The sequence below is a fragment of the Harpia harpyja genome, chromosome 3 (genome assembly GCF_026419915.1).
Source record: "Harpia harpyja isolate bHarHar1 chromosome 3, bHarHar1 primary haplotype, whole genome shotgun sequence".
Taxonomy (NCBI): Eukaryota; Metazoa; Chordata; class Aves; order Accipitriformes; family Accipitridae; genus Harpia; species Harpia harpyja.
In genome coordinates, this window is record NC_068942.1 from 47918674 (window position 1) to 47933608 (window position 14935).

General features: G+C 36.4%; 1 protein-coding gene across 3 annotated transcripts in view; it reads right to left on the bottom strand.

Moving 5' to 3' along the window:
- Positions 1-1897: 1897 nt before the first annotated feature.
- SPRED1 (sprouty related EVH1 domain containing 1) overlaps positions 1898-14935 on the bottom strand; it is a 64426-nt gene continuing 51388 nt past the window's right edge. For all 3 annotated transcript variants that reach the window (XM_052782485.1, XM_052782484.1, XM_052782486.1), the window contains exons 5-6: positions 12018-12176; positions 1898-7038 (exon numbers count right to left, since the gene is read on the bottom strand). In XM_052782485.1, coding sequence (XP_052638445.1) covers positions 6379-7038; positions 12018-12176 — 819 coding nt within the window. In that variant the 3' untranslated portion in view covers positions 1898-6378. The remainder of the gene's footprint in view (positions 7039-12017; positions 12177-14935) is intronic.

The following is a 14935-nucleotide window of genomic DNA, read 5'->3' on the forward strand; positions in this document are numbered from 1 at the left end:
ATAATTTGGTGGGTACTGAGATGTGCCTGAAGTCTGCCAAATCACCACTTAGCTGAAATCACAACTCATCTGAGGGGCTTATTCTGTCAGTGAAAGTCATTATCTTCTCAAATACTCCCAAATTTCTGAAGTCAGGAAATGGGTATCTAGAGCTACAAGCTTCCTGAAGAACTGACTTACCTCCTTCTTTCTTTTCCTTCTAGGTAAAACCAAATATTGCTAGTCATTCACATTATACAGTACTCAAAGCATAATTTAGTCAGATCCCATCATGTGTGCACACGCACACTCTCCAACCTCAAGGTATGAAATGTGGGATTATTTTTTATTCTCATTCATTTACTTGTTATGTCTTTTTCTAAGTTATTACATTACTCAGCTCAGTGTTCCCAAATGGTGGGAGTGATGATATAACCCTACAGACTAAAAGTCTTTTCATTCTGGTACAGGAGTGCATAGTGATCCATGACAGTAAGCCAAAAGGTTCAAGAAACAGTGATACAAAATACTGATTATTAATTGCTATATGGCAAGGACTAATTGAGATATTTTTATGAACTCTCTTTAGAAACTGGCCACTAGGTCTGTGGTCTATAGACTATAGTCTGTGGATTAACTTCAGTTTTTGATCTAATTTATAAACTCCAGCAATTGAGTTTGACTTACCTGTTAAGGAAAAGGAAAGGAAAAGGAAAGGAAAAGGAAAGGAAAAGGAAAGGAAAAGGAAAGGAAAAGGAAAGGAAAAGGAAAGGAAAAGGAAAGGAAAAGGAAAGGAAAAGGAAAGGAAAAGGAAAGGAAAAGGAAAGGAAAAGGAAAGGAAAAGGAAAGGAAAAGGAAAGGAAAAGGAAAGGAAAAGGAAAGGAAAAGGAAAGGAAAAGGAAAGGAAAAGGAAAGGAAAAGGAAAGGAAAAGGAAAGGAAAAGGAAAGGAAAAGGATCCCCTTACCTATCCTTTTTTTTCCAAACAAGAAGATCATGCATTATCCATGATGTTAAGGTGGATTTGTCCAAGATCTAACACTAGGTTTTTCAGTTTTATGAAACCATGTTTAATGCTGAGTCACTTTCTTATATGTGGTCTCCACAGAGTCCTATAATATCCTCTATTAGCTCTTTACCTTGTTAGTCACTTAATTAATTTGCCTGTTTCCTTCCTCTGATAGAGCTGCATTTTCAAATCACCAGTTAAAAGCTCAAGTATCAACAGTTAATAGTCCATGTAATGATTACACCTGGCAATAATAAAATTCTTCAAGTTAGAAACTGATCAGATGAACAGCGAGAATTACTTTATCAGTTGTAACCAATAAGAAAACATTTGCAAAAGCTAGAGGCAAATACAATTCAGTTTAGAATAATCCATCCTCAACCCTGACCACTGAGCTTTCAAATTATAGTCTCACAGATTGCTACGTGTTCATCTTCATTTTTCTTCAGGGACTGGTTAGTTCCCCTTCCTTTTCTTATCTTATCCTTTAACTTGCACAAAGCTTAGAATTCTATTCAGAGATACACATTTTTGTGGTGGGGTTGAGTGGGAACTCAAACATGATTCATATGAAAGAATCTTGACCTCCACAGCATGATGTCAAGGACAAGTACTGCTGTAGATACAAAGCAAGCTCATACAGGCACATTTTTGTTTAAAACATTATAGCGACTCTTAAAAATGGTTCTTACGATGAAAGATGCTGGAGCTTGAAGGTAATACAATGTTTGTTTGACCAGTCTTAAAACCATAAAATGATCTGACTAATATTTTGTTTAACCAGTAAGCAGAATACTATGGCAAAATGATTACCTGTATTTACATCTTTTTATTCTGTTCTTGAGCTGCAACATTTAATTTCATATGTACTGTTCCGAGTAATCCCAACACAGAATGGAAAAACATGTCAGTTGTTTCATTTCAAGATAGTTTTAATCAGGTAATTACAGGAAAAAACATTTAAACAATCTTTATGGTGTTATCTGCTATGTCAACTTACAAGGATATGATGTAACAAACCAGTTACAAACTTAAAGGCATATTTACATTATATACTCGAAGTAACAAGCTGTATTCATATTCATAAAGGAAACACCTATGGGATGAGTTAACTAAATTATACATCATTTAGTAGAAAGAAATAGCAGTTGAGGTTTAATGGAAACAATATACACATGAGGCACTTTGAGGTCATTAGGGTGGAAAGCAAATGGCACCAAGCGAAAGAAGGAAAACTATGTACAGCTTATACTGCAGCTTTGAACATGAAGGCTTCTTCTTCACCGAATGGTTTGATTTCTTAAATGAACCATAACTTTTGCAATTAAGAGAAGCTTTCAGGAAAAAAAGCCCCAAATCAAGCCCAAACAACCCCCCCTAGCCCCTCCTTGTATTTGTCAGTCCACCGAAGAAAATGGAAGTTTTATCCACCCAGCTGCTGGACTAACAGTACCATAAGGCATCTTTTTAAAGTTACTGTTTTGTTGCAAGCCACCACCCTTGATCTTCATTTTATTAATATGAATGTATCACTGTACTAGCTGCATACTGTGCCATAAGCTCTGAAAAGATTTAAAGTCTAATTTAAACCTGTGCATTATTTACACGGGAGTTCAACATTATCCTCCAGGTACATGTGAACAGATCATTCTGAAGAGAACACATCTGAAATGGGAATGTTATATTCCAACATGCAAAATTAAGACATTCTTCAAAATACCTTTGTTCCTCTAGAGGAAACTGCATTGGTTTAGACTGTTTGGAACATCCCTTACATAAGCTCTGGAAAGGCATCCGAGTTTTATGCCACCATTGGCTGCTGTTTACTAAACAGTTACCATAGTAATTGTAGATTATTATCAGAATATTGCTTTAATCTTGCACACAGCTGTAGGAATACCCTTTGCAACTACTGAATCGCATGTGCGAGCACACAGACCCACCTGTGCATACTCAAAACTCGATTCATATCACAAACTAAAAGGCTAGATTCCCTCTGCATGAACATCAAAACTCCATCACTTTGCTGTGGGAAAGAACTTCAAGGAGGGGGAAGGGGGAATCCTTCTTATGAACCCAATGACAGAATCAAAAGAATTTTCATTTCATTCCTGATTTTTATGCTTTTGTGTAATAGGCCATTGTAACTATTTTAAACCTAACAAAATATATGCTTAAAGCATTTTTACTTTCAATCAATATTAATAATGAAATTTAAGATGCACGATGAGATAAAGAATCACAGTAAGAGTCCAAATTACTATTTTGTAAATTAATAACTAAAGCTTAACATATTTTTGTAGCTTAAGGAGTGCACCGATAGCCAGTTAAATGACTATGTAATCAAATACTGTGCCTGAATACAGCTGATGTTCTTCCCCCAGTAGATGGTGCACGAGTGCTGCTATCATTTAACTTCTTGCCCCACTTTCAAGGGGAAATACTTAATTTTCACCGTAAGGAGGTTTTCAACAAGTGAGGTTCTTAATATCCAGTGATGGTTTCCCAAGGCTCGAGTCTCCCCTCCAAGCAACACAAAGCTCTGCTACTACATGCCTGACAAACTACAGTTCTGATACTAAGGGCAAGGGGAGGAGTAAGGATTGGGGAAGAAATTTCTCTTTTCCCAAATGCTCAAGAAAGTATTTCAGAAGAGACAGAATAAATGTTACATGCTGCCAAAACCAAAAGATGCACAGATGTAACAGCCCATTCTGGAGTGGGTTTGCTGTATGTCCACCTTCCACTACTCATCTCCCAACTGCAACAGTGGGTAAGATCCCTAACACCAGAGGAAAAAGTACGTGTGCATCCTACTCAAACCAACCCTTATGTAACCACGTATCTCTTTTAGTCCCTCTCAAACTGGGCGTGCAGGCTGACACTTCCAGCACAAGAAGAAAAAGGGAACATATGTCAGTTCAGTAACCCTTTTTAGATGGATCAAGTCTTCAAAGAGGAAAGCAAAAGGTGAAAACATTTTAGCAGCAAAGTGGTTAAATGCAAGGTGAAAAATATTAATGCACACATTCAATAAAAATATTAAAGCATATATGTTTCATACAAAATACAGTACAGGACCAGGAGTTTCACTATGTTGTATAGTGCTGAGAAGAAACTGTTAAACTCATTTCTTTCTGAAGTATATACACAATATGATTCTATAGCATTTTCCTATACAGCCAGCAAGTTCTTTTCTTAGGTTGTTCATACCTCTCCACCTTGAATTAGGAACCTAGCACTTACAAATATTAAATTCCTCTCATTCGCTAGAAAAACATCACCATTTTTTAATCAAAGTTGTTTTTAAAGTTAACAGTCTATTCTAGGCAACGAAGTTTAGCTGAAAATGTGCGAAGCATGAAAATTAACCAGAGTAGCAGCTTTCAAATATATAAACAGTAAAAACCAAGACTGCTGCTACCGTGTCATATTCTTGGACTTAATTCATCCAATCTACTCTTAATACAAAACTAGAAGCTCTTCCGTAACTTCTACAGTTATCAATATATTTGTCTTCTTTTCAATGTGAAATAATACTTTGAGATGATCTATGTACACAAGGTGGTCAATTCAAGCCATAATATAAATATAAATGTTTTCATTTAAAAAGTATTTTACAGACACATAATGTTATATACATTCGCTCATTTTACTTCTGGGCTACAAAGGAAAATTAAGGGCACCAATACATGCAGAAAGAAAAATTACACAAAAATATACTGAAGAAATGCATAGGAAGTGAGAAAAGTCAGTCATGTGCATCTTTTAAAATCAATTAGGTTTTTTGTTTGTTTAATAAGAAGGGTATACTGAGGATAGTCTGTCCCACTCCAGCCAGGATATCAAATAGGTACCTTCGCTAATGAATTATGACTGGTTTTAGTGTTTTACATATCTTTAATGAGAAGTAAATGTTTCTTACTTCACAACAGAGCAAAGCATGTAATGTTTTAAAAAATTCTCAATGGGTTAATCAGTTAATTCTTATCTGAAAGTTAAACACTTAGTAAGTACAAAGCCATAACAAATACCATACACAATATAGCACCACGCATACAGATACATACACACACTCTCTCTCTCTCACTCCCTCCCCCCATCCTCCCTCCAAGTTTCCTTAATTAAGAAGTTCACTCCAATTTTGCCTGGGCTGTAATTTATTTCTCAAGCTAAGTCTTTTGTTGTTGTTTTTGTACAAAACACACAGTACTTTTGTTCTTGCCCGTTCAAATAAGAAAAAGTTGCAGTTCAAAATAATGAAAACAATTTCACTTTTGTTATTAATCTTTTGTTTTAATCATAGTACTCGATAAACAGCTGAACAGGATCCTAGTTTAACAGAAGGATAAACAAGAACACTGATGACAATTTGTTACAACTGCCTTAATGTACCTTTTGCTTAATGAACATTTGAATATGCAATAAAGTATTTTTGGAGGACACCCCAAAAGAAAACAACTTGCTGGTTGAGCAACAGAAACAACTTCCTTTTTGCTATTATGTTGAAATCAAAGTCATTTATATATAAAAATAAATGTTATGTTCTAACAAGAACATTTTAGACAATTACATCTGTGCTTAACAAAAAAATATTGGTCACTCAAGACTAGAATAATTAATATTTTAAAGGTTTTAGGATTATCAGAATGTATGGATACAACTCAACACAAACTGTAGCTGAAGGGAAACAGGACTGAAAATATCAATTTGTCCATCTGGAATAAAAATGCGACTAAATTAACTAATTAAATATTTAAAATACTACCATGGAATGTGACAGTAGATATGGTCCATACCTACTATATCAGAGGGAAGGAAAGTTTAACATGTAATAATTCGTACCTTACACATTTAGTTAAATATAAACATTTGTTATTTATACATAAAGTCGCTTCCAAAAAACTATTAATAAGTGATTTAGTTGCACTTAAAATCAGTTTCATTTCTCATTTGCCGAGTATTAACTTTTCTTAATCTTAAATCAACTGCCTCTAGTGCACTTTTAGTTAAGATTTCCCCTCAGGTAAGTTTTAATCCTTTTAAAAGAGCCCCCTCGCCTAAACCATGAATGTACAAAGTGGCAAAAGTTAATCCCTTTTAGTATAATCATAGTTTATATACTCATTTTATAGCCAATAATAAGAATAGGCTTTCCTCTGCAAAATCTCCTTCACAACTTGCAACAAATGCCACGCGCTCAAAGGAAATAGTTAGGCATGGCTAGCACTTGTAAAATGCCAAGGTCTGACAAGTCTTGTTGCTTCCTCCACATCAAGCATCTCTTACATGAAAGAAGATTCCCTTCAGCTTGCCAAAAAGCTTCCACAAATCCAAGTTAGATGCTTCCTGGAAACAAAGATTTTTCAGCTCTGTTTGGCACAAGACTGATTCATCCCGCAGCTTTATGCTTTCCTCCACAGCACCCACATACCTCACCACAGTGATGGCATGCTCTCAAGGGGAGGTAGCAACACATACATGGAGCAATGAATGAGAGTGCCACCAGTGCTAACCAGCGTAAGCAGAACTTGTCATCACTAGTGTCACATGAGCAAGGATCAGAGAAATCTCCTTCAGAGTCTGACATGCAGTGATACAGCATGCTCTCTGCGCAAAGCATGCAACTAACTTGGTAGATACATCTTTTAATAGGATCTGGCGCATCTTGACATTTTCCTCTGCCATTATCTTCATGATTAAACCTTTCCTGGCAGTATATACAGCGGGAACGCTCACCATCCTCTTTTCTTCTTTTCGAGTTTTTAAATTTTGATGAGGAAGGCTGAGTTTTAAATACCACAGAACTCTTTGAGTCTTTCAGGGAATTCAACTTAGTTCCATCTCCACACGGGTATAAATAGTCAGATTTTTTACTGTCTGATTTAGAAAATGGTATATTTGAGTCTGCATCATCCCTCTCCAGGTCGTTCTTCCACATGTCAGGATGCCTGTAGTCTGCATAACGACGTATCAAAATGTCACGAGGGTTTATTCTAACAATTTCATCTTCATCCTGAAAACTAACATGTCTGCTTGACTTCAGTGGGACCTGAAATGGCAAAGCAAGGTAAGTTTACTACAGTGAACATCTTCATCCTGAAAACTAACGTGTCTGCTTGACTTCAGTGGGACCTGAAATGGCAAAGCAAGGTAAGTTTACTACAGTGAAGTCCCAAATTTCTGTCTACCTACAATGTAAAACTTTGATTAGAAAATTAAAAACAGGATTTTTTTTTCCTTGCTGCTTGAAGATAAAAATTTCAGCTTATTTTCTTACTAGTACAATTTACAGACTTCCCCACAATAATGAGCCTTTTTCATGATATTAGGACCATGAGCTTTAGTATTCTTTCCTGACTTTTTAGTATCTCATAAGAGCTTTGGATATTTTGGTATCTGCATAAAACTTGATACTGTTCTTTGAATTATGCTTAAAATTCAGGATTTAACATCTTACAGTGGCAACTAATTAATTCCACAGATCAATTATGCCTTAAGTGAACTTGCTGATTTCACGTCAGTGATGATCCGCTGCTTCAGGATTAACTCCCTGATACATTCACTTTGAGTTACTTGTGTTATCTAGGAGAAGCTTTCCTTTATTTCTGCTCTAAGTTTTCAAACTCCCTCCACTTTTGCAACAAGAGTATTGAATACTGGTTACTTATTCTCAAAGCTGTATTCTAGATAAGGATTTTGCCATATGAATAATAATATTCAGTAGCATGATCAATCAATAACAGTGGCTGCTAAATGCATCTCCCCTTAGCTAATATACAGTACTTAAATCAATCGGTTTAGGACACCAGCAGGCAAACACCTAAGTACTTTTTAAATTCTCAACTTGTAATGAACTGACCATAATTCAAGACCTTTTACCTCAAAAGGAAAGTAGGAAGGAACGTGCTAAACACATACAAAACAAACACCAGAGAGATAAGGGAGTTCTTGTTTATTCTGCCTTACGATGAAAGGGCATGGGGGCATGAAAAAGTTGTTGAAGGTGGCAAATTTGAATCATCCAAATTGAAATACTGCATACCTTAAATATAAGTGTAAGATATTGGACTGCCACTAAATGTTACTGAAATCACATTACAAGTGACTTTCAAGAAAAGGTGCAAATAATGACAGGATAAAAATTTAGGACATGTGTATGGAAGGAGCTCCCGAAACTAGCAGATAGTGCAGCAAAAAAGCAAAAGTCTCGGTATGTCCCAGTATTCCTGCTTTACAGACAGGCAGTTATTTTCCTACACTGTAGGCCTATTATAATCTAAGCCAGAATATAAGCGAGCTTCAAGTCAAATTCCACCTTCTTCTCCTGTCAAATGCGCAGCCTGCAAACCATCTCACAGAAAAGACTGAAAAAAAAAAATCATGCCCTAACTGATTAGCCTTACAAATTCTTCCAGAATCTTGAATTATTTGGGAATGCATCTTCGGCATCAGTATCGTTGCTTTGAGAGTGTTTCCCTTATTAGTACTGATCAAATTAGTGAGAATTAACGTGTCATCATTCCATAGTCTAGGACAACAGTTGAACTGCATATTCCTAATCTGTTGCAGTGTGTAACAACAAACTACTGAAGATGACTTTTTAATTTAACACACTTCTAGTTCACTTTGCAGGTGTCTATGCTCCTACTACACTGAAGTCTGCGTGCCCTGGTTTTGGAGTAGGAGGCAGAGGAGGGAAGAGAAAAGGCAGCTGGGAAAGAGGAAGGAATAGCTTCTTAAAATATGCCAGCTTCTGATTATGTAAGAATATCTGTAGCCTGCTCTAACCATCACTTCCCTGCTTGATAATCCTTGTGTGATATATTTTAAGTACAGAACTGTAATTGGAGCTGCTTTGCCCTGGGAGTTTCAGCTGGAGTATGCTAACAAGAGTAATTTTTTTTTCTTGGCTCCAAGCCGTGCAGTTGGACTTCCACAAGGTCTTGAGGATACAGGGTGAAGAAAGGTTATATCCTATTTAGCTAACATCACTGCTCTTCCATACATCCCCAGGCTCCAATGCAAGCAGTTAGGCCTCCCCTTTGCTTATAAAAGCAGAGTGCTTCTCAACTCTATTCTTTTTTCAAACAACAGAAAGAGCCTATTGTTTTAGCATCAATAACTAGCTATGGCTAACTGGCTTTTTTGAACAGTTAACAGCATAAATTTATTTAAGGGAAAAAGGATCAAAAATGTCATTACAATTCCGTATGTTACAGGCATAAAGGATCCTAACCCCACTGTCCACACAGAATATTACGCATGCATTTAAGACATTAAATAAACCCCCATTGTTTAAAAGGAAAAAAAACCCCAAACCTCAAACCAAAAAACTCACCCTTAACCTCCCATTCCCCAGACAGCTAATAGCCATTAAAGATCACTAACAACTGTAAAATCTGACTTCTCCTCAGTCTTTGATGGCTTTTTATTTGTTTGAGCAGAACACACCACATACATAGAACTCGTTTCTTTTTCTCAAGTCCCCAGCCAAACTCCTACTAAAATGCTTAAGGTCTGATATGTTACAACAAGGCAGCATTACATTCTTTATGCAACTGATATTAAGAAATCATTTTTTAAGAAAGCGAGTGGGAAATGCTGAAAAACAAGTGAACAGGAGAAACGTTGGAAAAGCTTTATTTATAAAGTGCTTACATATTGGGTGTTCAATGGGACCTACATGAAAGCATGAGGTACATGAAACCTTAAGAACAATACACAATCCAGACTCAGTTAGGTACAAATACCAGCAAAATTCAATGAGAATAATGCACATAGTCCTCTAGCCATTCAAAATTACAACTCAGTACAAGTGCCGTCTCTGTGTAACAGCTGAGGCAGGAAGGGCGGAAGAATATTACAGCAAACTGAAATTCCACAGAGTATCTCATTATGAACATAATTAGCCAAATGGAAATTAGGCAGAAAATTTTTGTTGCCACGACTGAACTCACTAGTATTACACCCTACTTGAAGGGGTGCACCTTTAAACAAGGCATGGACACTTGCTTGGTACTGTAGCCTTCCCTGTCTCTCCTCAGACAGATATATCTGACTTTGCTCAGCTTGCAACTCCACAGTATGAGGACACCAGCAGCTGAATATATCATCGCAAAATACTAAATTTAAAGTTAAACACACATCAGTGTATCAGAAGCTGAAGAGCTGAGGGACTTGGGTATTTTTAGTAACAGTCAAAGTATTACAGGTAAAGATCTGAACTGTCATTAATCACTTCTTTAGAGCATGTACTTCTTGAGCTATTCAACTTACGAGCATAGTAAGAGTGTTCAAACTTACACAAAATCGAAACAAAACAGGCATTTACCTCAAGACCTGCTGTGCCACACGGTCACATGCATGGAGTTCAGCAGAGACAGTGCAGTGTGCACACATACTGAATGCGTGATTTTGTTGACTTGCCTATGTTCTATGTTCTAAATGCGTGCACCCCAGGACCATGCAAAAAGCATGGAATGTCGGATGCAGGGGGTGCTACAATATGAGAAAAATATTTTAAAGAATATCTACTAAAATTTCCATGGAGTCTCCCATAACTTCAGTCTACAAGAATTGAATTCTAGCATTGTCATTTCAAAGAAATTCCTATTTAATTTCTATCAGACAGGCACTACCCAGCATACCACAGCTTAAATTATCATTTTCTCAGTAGCCAACTGTATATGTGCTCTTAAAACACACAGGTACTTTAGACTACTGCACTTTACAACTCAGTGAAGACTAACAGCACATACATCACTGGTTACTATAGCTGTTAAGCATTAGCCGCAATAACCTAATCACCCATCTATTCTATTCTAAGAAATTTTAAAATTCTCTTCGCAAGTAAATGGGAAGAGGGGAAACTATGTACCTCTTGATGAACAGATCAAACAAAAATATGAGGTGATTTATACAAAGAGATAATTGGAGCAGATCAATGATTAAAAATCAGAAGTTAATAGTTTCAAACTCTTTAGTCAGTTCTCCAGATAACACTGTTTGCTTCTTTTGCCCAATAAAGCAGTTAGAAAAGAGCTGATACAAGACTTTAATACAATCCTATCTTTCTTTGCAAGAATGACCAAGGGTATTAAAAAGCTTTATTTCAAAGAGCAGAAATATTTTCTGATGAAGTGTTCACAACTACTTGAACTTGCATTCTGCTTTGACTTCTGATTTTATTAAGCTTATTCTAAAAAGCTTCCCATGTGTTTGCTTCTAAGCATAAGACCTTCAAATTAATTATTATCCAACTCACTATTAAGTCTACCTCTACAGTCTACAAAAACTGTCAGTTTCTTTGAGGCTTAGAAAAAAGCAAAACGTGTATTGTTAAAGGAAAAGCTGTAACATTGCCTTTCCAATCTAATGTTGTATAAATATGACCTCTTTTAAAAAATGTCTGTACATGAGCCTTCCTCATGTTAGTGGTTTTTTCTTCTAAGAATCTGCTTACCCATAGCTTATTACTTTTCATGCATAACTGATATATTGTTTTCCTTTCTGTACCAAAATAGAGTATTTTAGTTTAAATAGGCAGTTAGAATTCATAAACAATATTTCACTAAGTATTTAGCAAAAGTGCCCCACTGTGTAATGCACCCAGGATATCCATTTTAAAGATACTTTTCAGTATTTCTAATGAAACCAGTATTAGTATACGTGTAACCAAGATTGAGCTCATGGCCAGTTAGCATTTTCTGTACAAATTTAAACAGCTTTTCAAGGCTGCAAATACAGAAGTCTGTAATACAGAAATCTGACTTCAAAGAAAGTAAAAGATTTATTAACGTAGTCTGCTGCACTACAAGCATAGGTAAATAACTTCACAAAGCTTTACCTCTGCCATAATAATGCTGTAATATTTCAGCTGCAAAGATTATATTGATCATTTCAAGAAGCTGAGAGTATAATGCTACATACAGGGACTTAGAATGAAGGTGCTTTCTTGTCAGAAACTACATACTATGCCATTAATGCAGCAAGCAAAGTAAGAACTGCTTCTTTTGTTGGTAGTCTTACCTGGTTAGGTTGGCTAGGAAAACAGGCTCTCCTGGTGTTGAAATCCTCAAATGCTGAAGGCCTTAAATTTGCACTGTTGTAAGGTTCACTGGTTACTACAGTTTCGTGTTGGAAAAGGTGATCTTTCATTAATGAACCTGATGTATTTTCTTGAGTAGTCTAGAATACATAAAGAACGCCCTTGAAATGATTTTGCATTTACACAAAAACCACACCAAAACCACCAAGTTCATACATAAATGCATTCATATTCTACATAACGTGTTAGAGGCATCTATAAACACAAGTATTTTTAAACACACATTTTTCAAGTACTTGTAAGTAGGCAAGTATTTTCTTTACTATGAGTCACCCTTGGAAAATAAGAGTTCCTTCTCTGCAGACCATACACAACTTGGGCATTAGAGATACATGCCTTTGTAACTCAGTTGCCAAATCAGCCCGAGGAACTTACTTTAAGGAAGGAGAGATTAGCCCAGTCTCCGAGATTATGCTTTCTCTAACTACCCACGAGGCTGCCAGTATTTACAAATATCCAATCGGAGGAAAAAAATTCTGAGGCAAAAGCTAGTCAGACCTTTTAAAAAATTAAAAGCAAGATCAGCTGGAAAGAAACAAAAAGTCAGTTTTAACATATACTGGCTCAATTAAAATATCTAATTACAGCAAGCATGTATTGAACAACTAATGACTGTCTTTTTGAAATTAAGGTTGTATCAGGCAATTTGATACAAAAATGAGACTATGTGGCAACATATCATGAGATATCTACAGGATGTGTGCCACTCAGAATAAGGAAGAGGAAGTATGTTTGGGTGGAATATTGGCTTGTCAGATGATCCAACTTCTGAAAAGAATAGAAAAACCAAACAGTTCTCATTCTTTAAGCTTAACTGACTGGGATATACTTAGGATACAGTAGAGCATATTGATACAAATCCCATTGGGCTGCAAAAAATGTACTGTACAATGTTTTGTTTGTATTGAGACACGCTGTAAAGTTAACTGGCTGTCATCATCTGATAGCACTGAGAAAACTCTGGCATCATCCAACTTCCGGCAATGAAAATGTTTCAGCTTTATTGTAAGGATTTATATATATCAAGAAAACATTAAGGAGGAAACGATAAAAATACTGCAGGAAACTACTGAGGCAGAGGCAAACCTGAAGTTTTGGCAGGTTAAGTACTAACACCGAATCATTAGTTTTCATTTATCAAAATACTTAATGAACTTATTCTGTGATTACATTAGCACCTCATGTACATAAAAGCCTAATGTATCAAGTTCGAAGGCATCTAGATAAAGTGGAAGCAGCTGTTCTGTAGCTGATCTTTAGGAGAAAGAAAATCATCACACCACTAAGAATTTATATATTGTTCAGAAGGACTCTGAGTGGAAAAACATTAAAATCAGAAATTAATTAACGATCAGCTTTAATTAATACTAGAGAGCATATACCCCATGAAAGACAATAGCTCCATCAGGTTAAAGTTCCACTGAAAAATTTTGAACACAGGAAAGTCTGAAAACTCCAGAAAGAAGTACTTTTTGCAGATCCTTGAGCATGACAACACCACTAAGCAATCGACCCTGTTGTCAAAATTAAATTTTCTGGTCAAACACTGTCGGGAAAGGAGTACAAAAGCAATGTTGAAATGACTGGCAAGAGTTAGATTTCATGGATGTATACTTATTTTAAGAGCAAAAAGCATAAAATATTAGTGCAATATCAAATATCTTCCTAGCAGGAGGTACTCCTGCAGGTACGTTGCCCAATGACATAAAAAGCTTCCAAAACACTGGTTCAAACCACAGGAGAGCCGCATTCAGAATGAGGAAGAAATGTCTACAACTATTTTTGGTTTGAGCAATGTTGTAAATGCTTACAAGCAGAAACTATTTAAGTTAGGAACACACTTAACAGCTAGAGGCCATTTTACAGAAACCACAGTGATAAGCACTAACCCCTCTACCCCCCCAGATATTACCGATTTGAGTGGTCTAGGGAGAAGGAAGAGAGCTGCAAAAACTACTACTCCTTCCTTCCCAGGGAAAAAACACATACTACCCACAAGCCAGTCTTTATCCCTGCGTAAGATCTGCAACAGCCTGCATTATTTCCTGTGCCTGCAGGTGATTCACACCTTTTTTCTTCAGAAATAAACTACCTACAGTATAGAGCAAAAAGGACACATGCACATGCTCACACAGACACACATGCTCCCCTTGGCAGTCAAGAAAGGCTCCATCTAATAAAGGATACAGGCACTGATCATCTATTACAGTGCTAACTAGCAGTGCCAGACACTAATGTATGAAATACAAACCTTAATCTTCAAGCAAGCCTTTATGCCCTATACGCAGCAATTATAAAGGAATGCTTTTATAAAATTCCAACAGAGACACCACAATTCAAGCTAATTGACTTCAAGAACAAATCTGGGGGTGGCAGGACACAGAGAAAGGCATTTGACCTTTGTAAGGCAAGAACTCACGAGACAGCAGTTCGGAAAGCACAATGCTCAGCCTACAAATCTAGATACTACAGGTAAGTGGACACAGCCTAACTTCTGGTATTTATGAAAAATGAAAAGCAATCAGGTCAGTTATGATTTTATTTAGCTCATAAATATTCACTACGCAGAACTACAGAAATGCCAGATGAATAACCTGAACTCTGTATATTTAATTGATAGTTTTGATGCAGCCAAACCACACTTATTAGGATCAAAAAGGCTTTCTTTGGATGACACTTTCTGCTCCAAATGTGACGTTTTATGACAAGGTCATAAACACCTGAAACCCCACATTTATAATGGAAACACTGACAACCTGATGGGAGAGGCTCTAGAAACAAAAATGCTATTGTATTGAAAATGCATTTAAGTAAAAAGCAAACATGTAAAGTTTTCCAC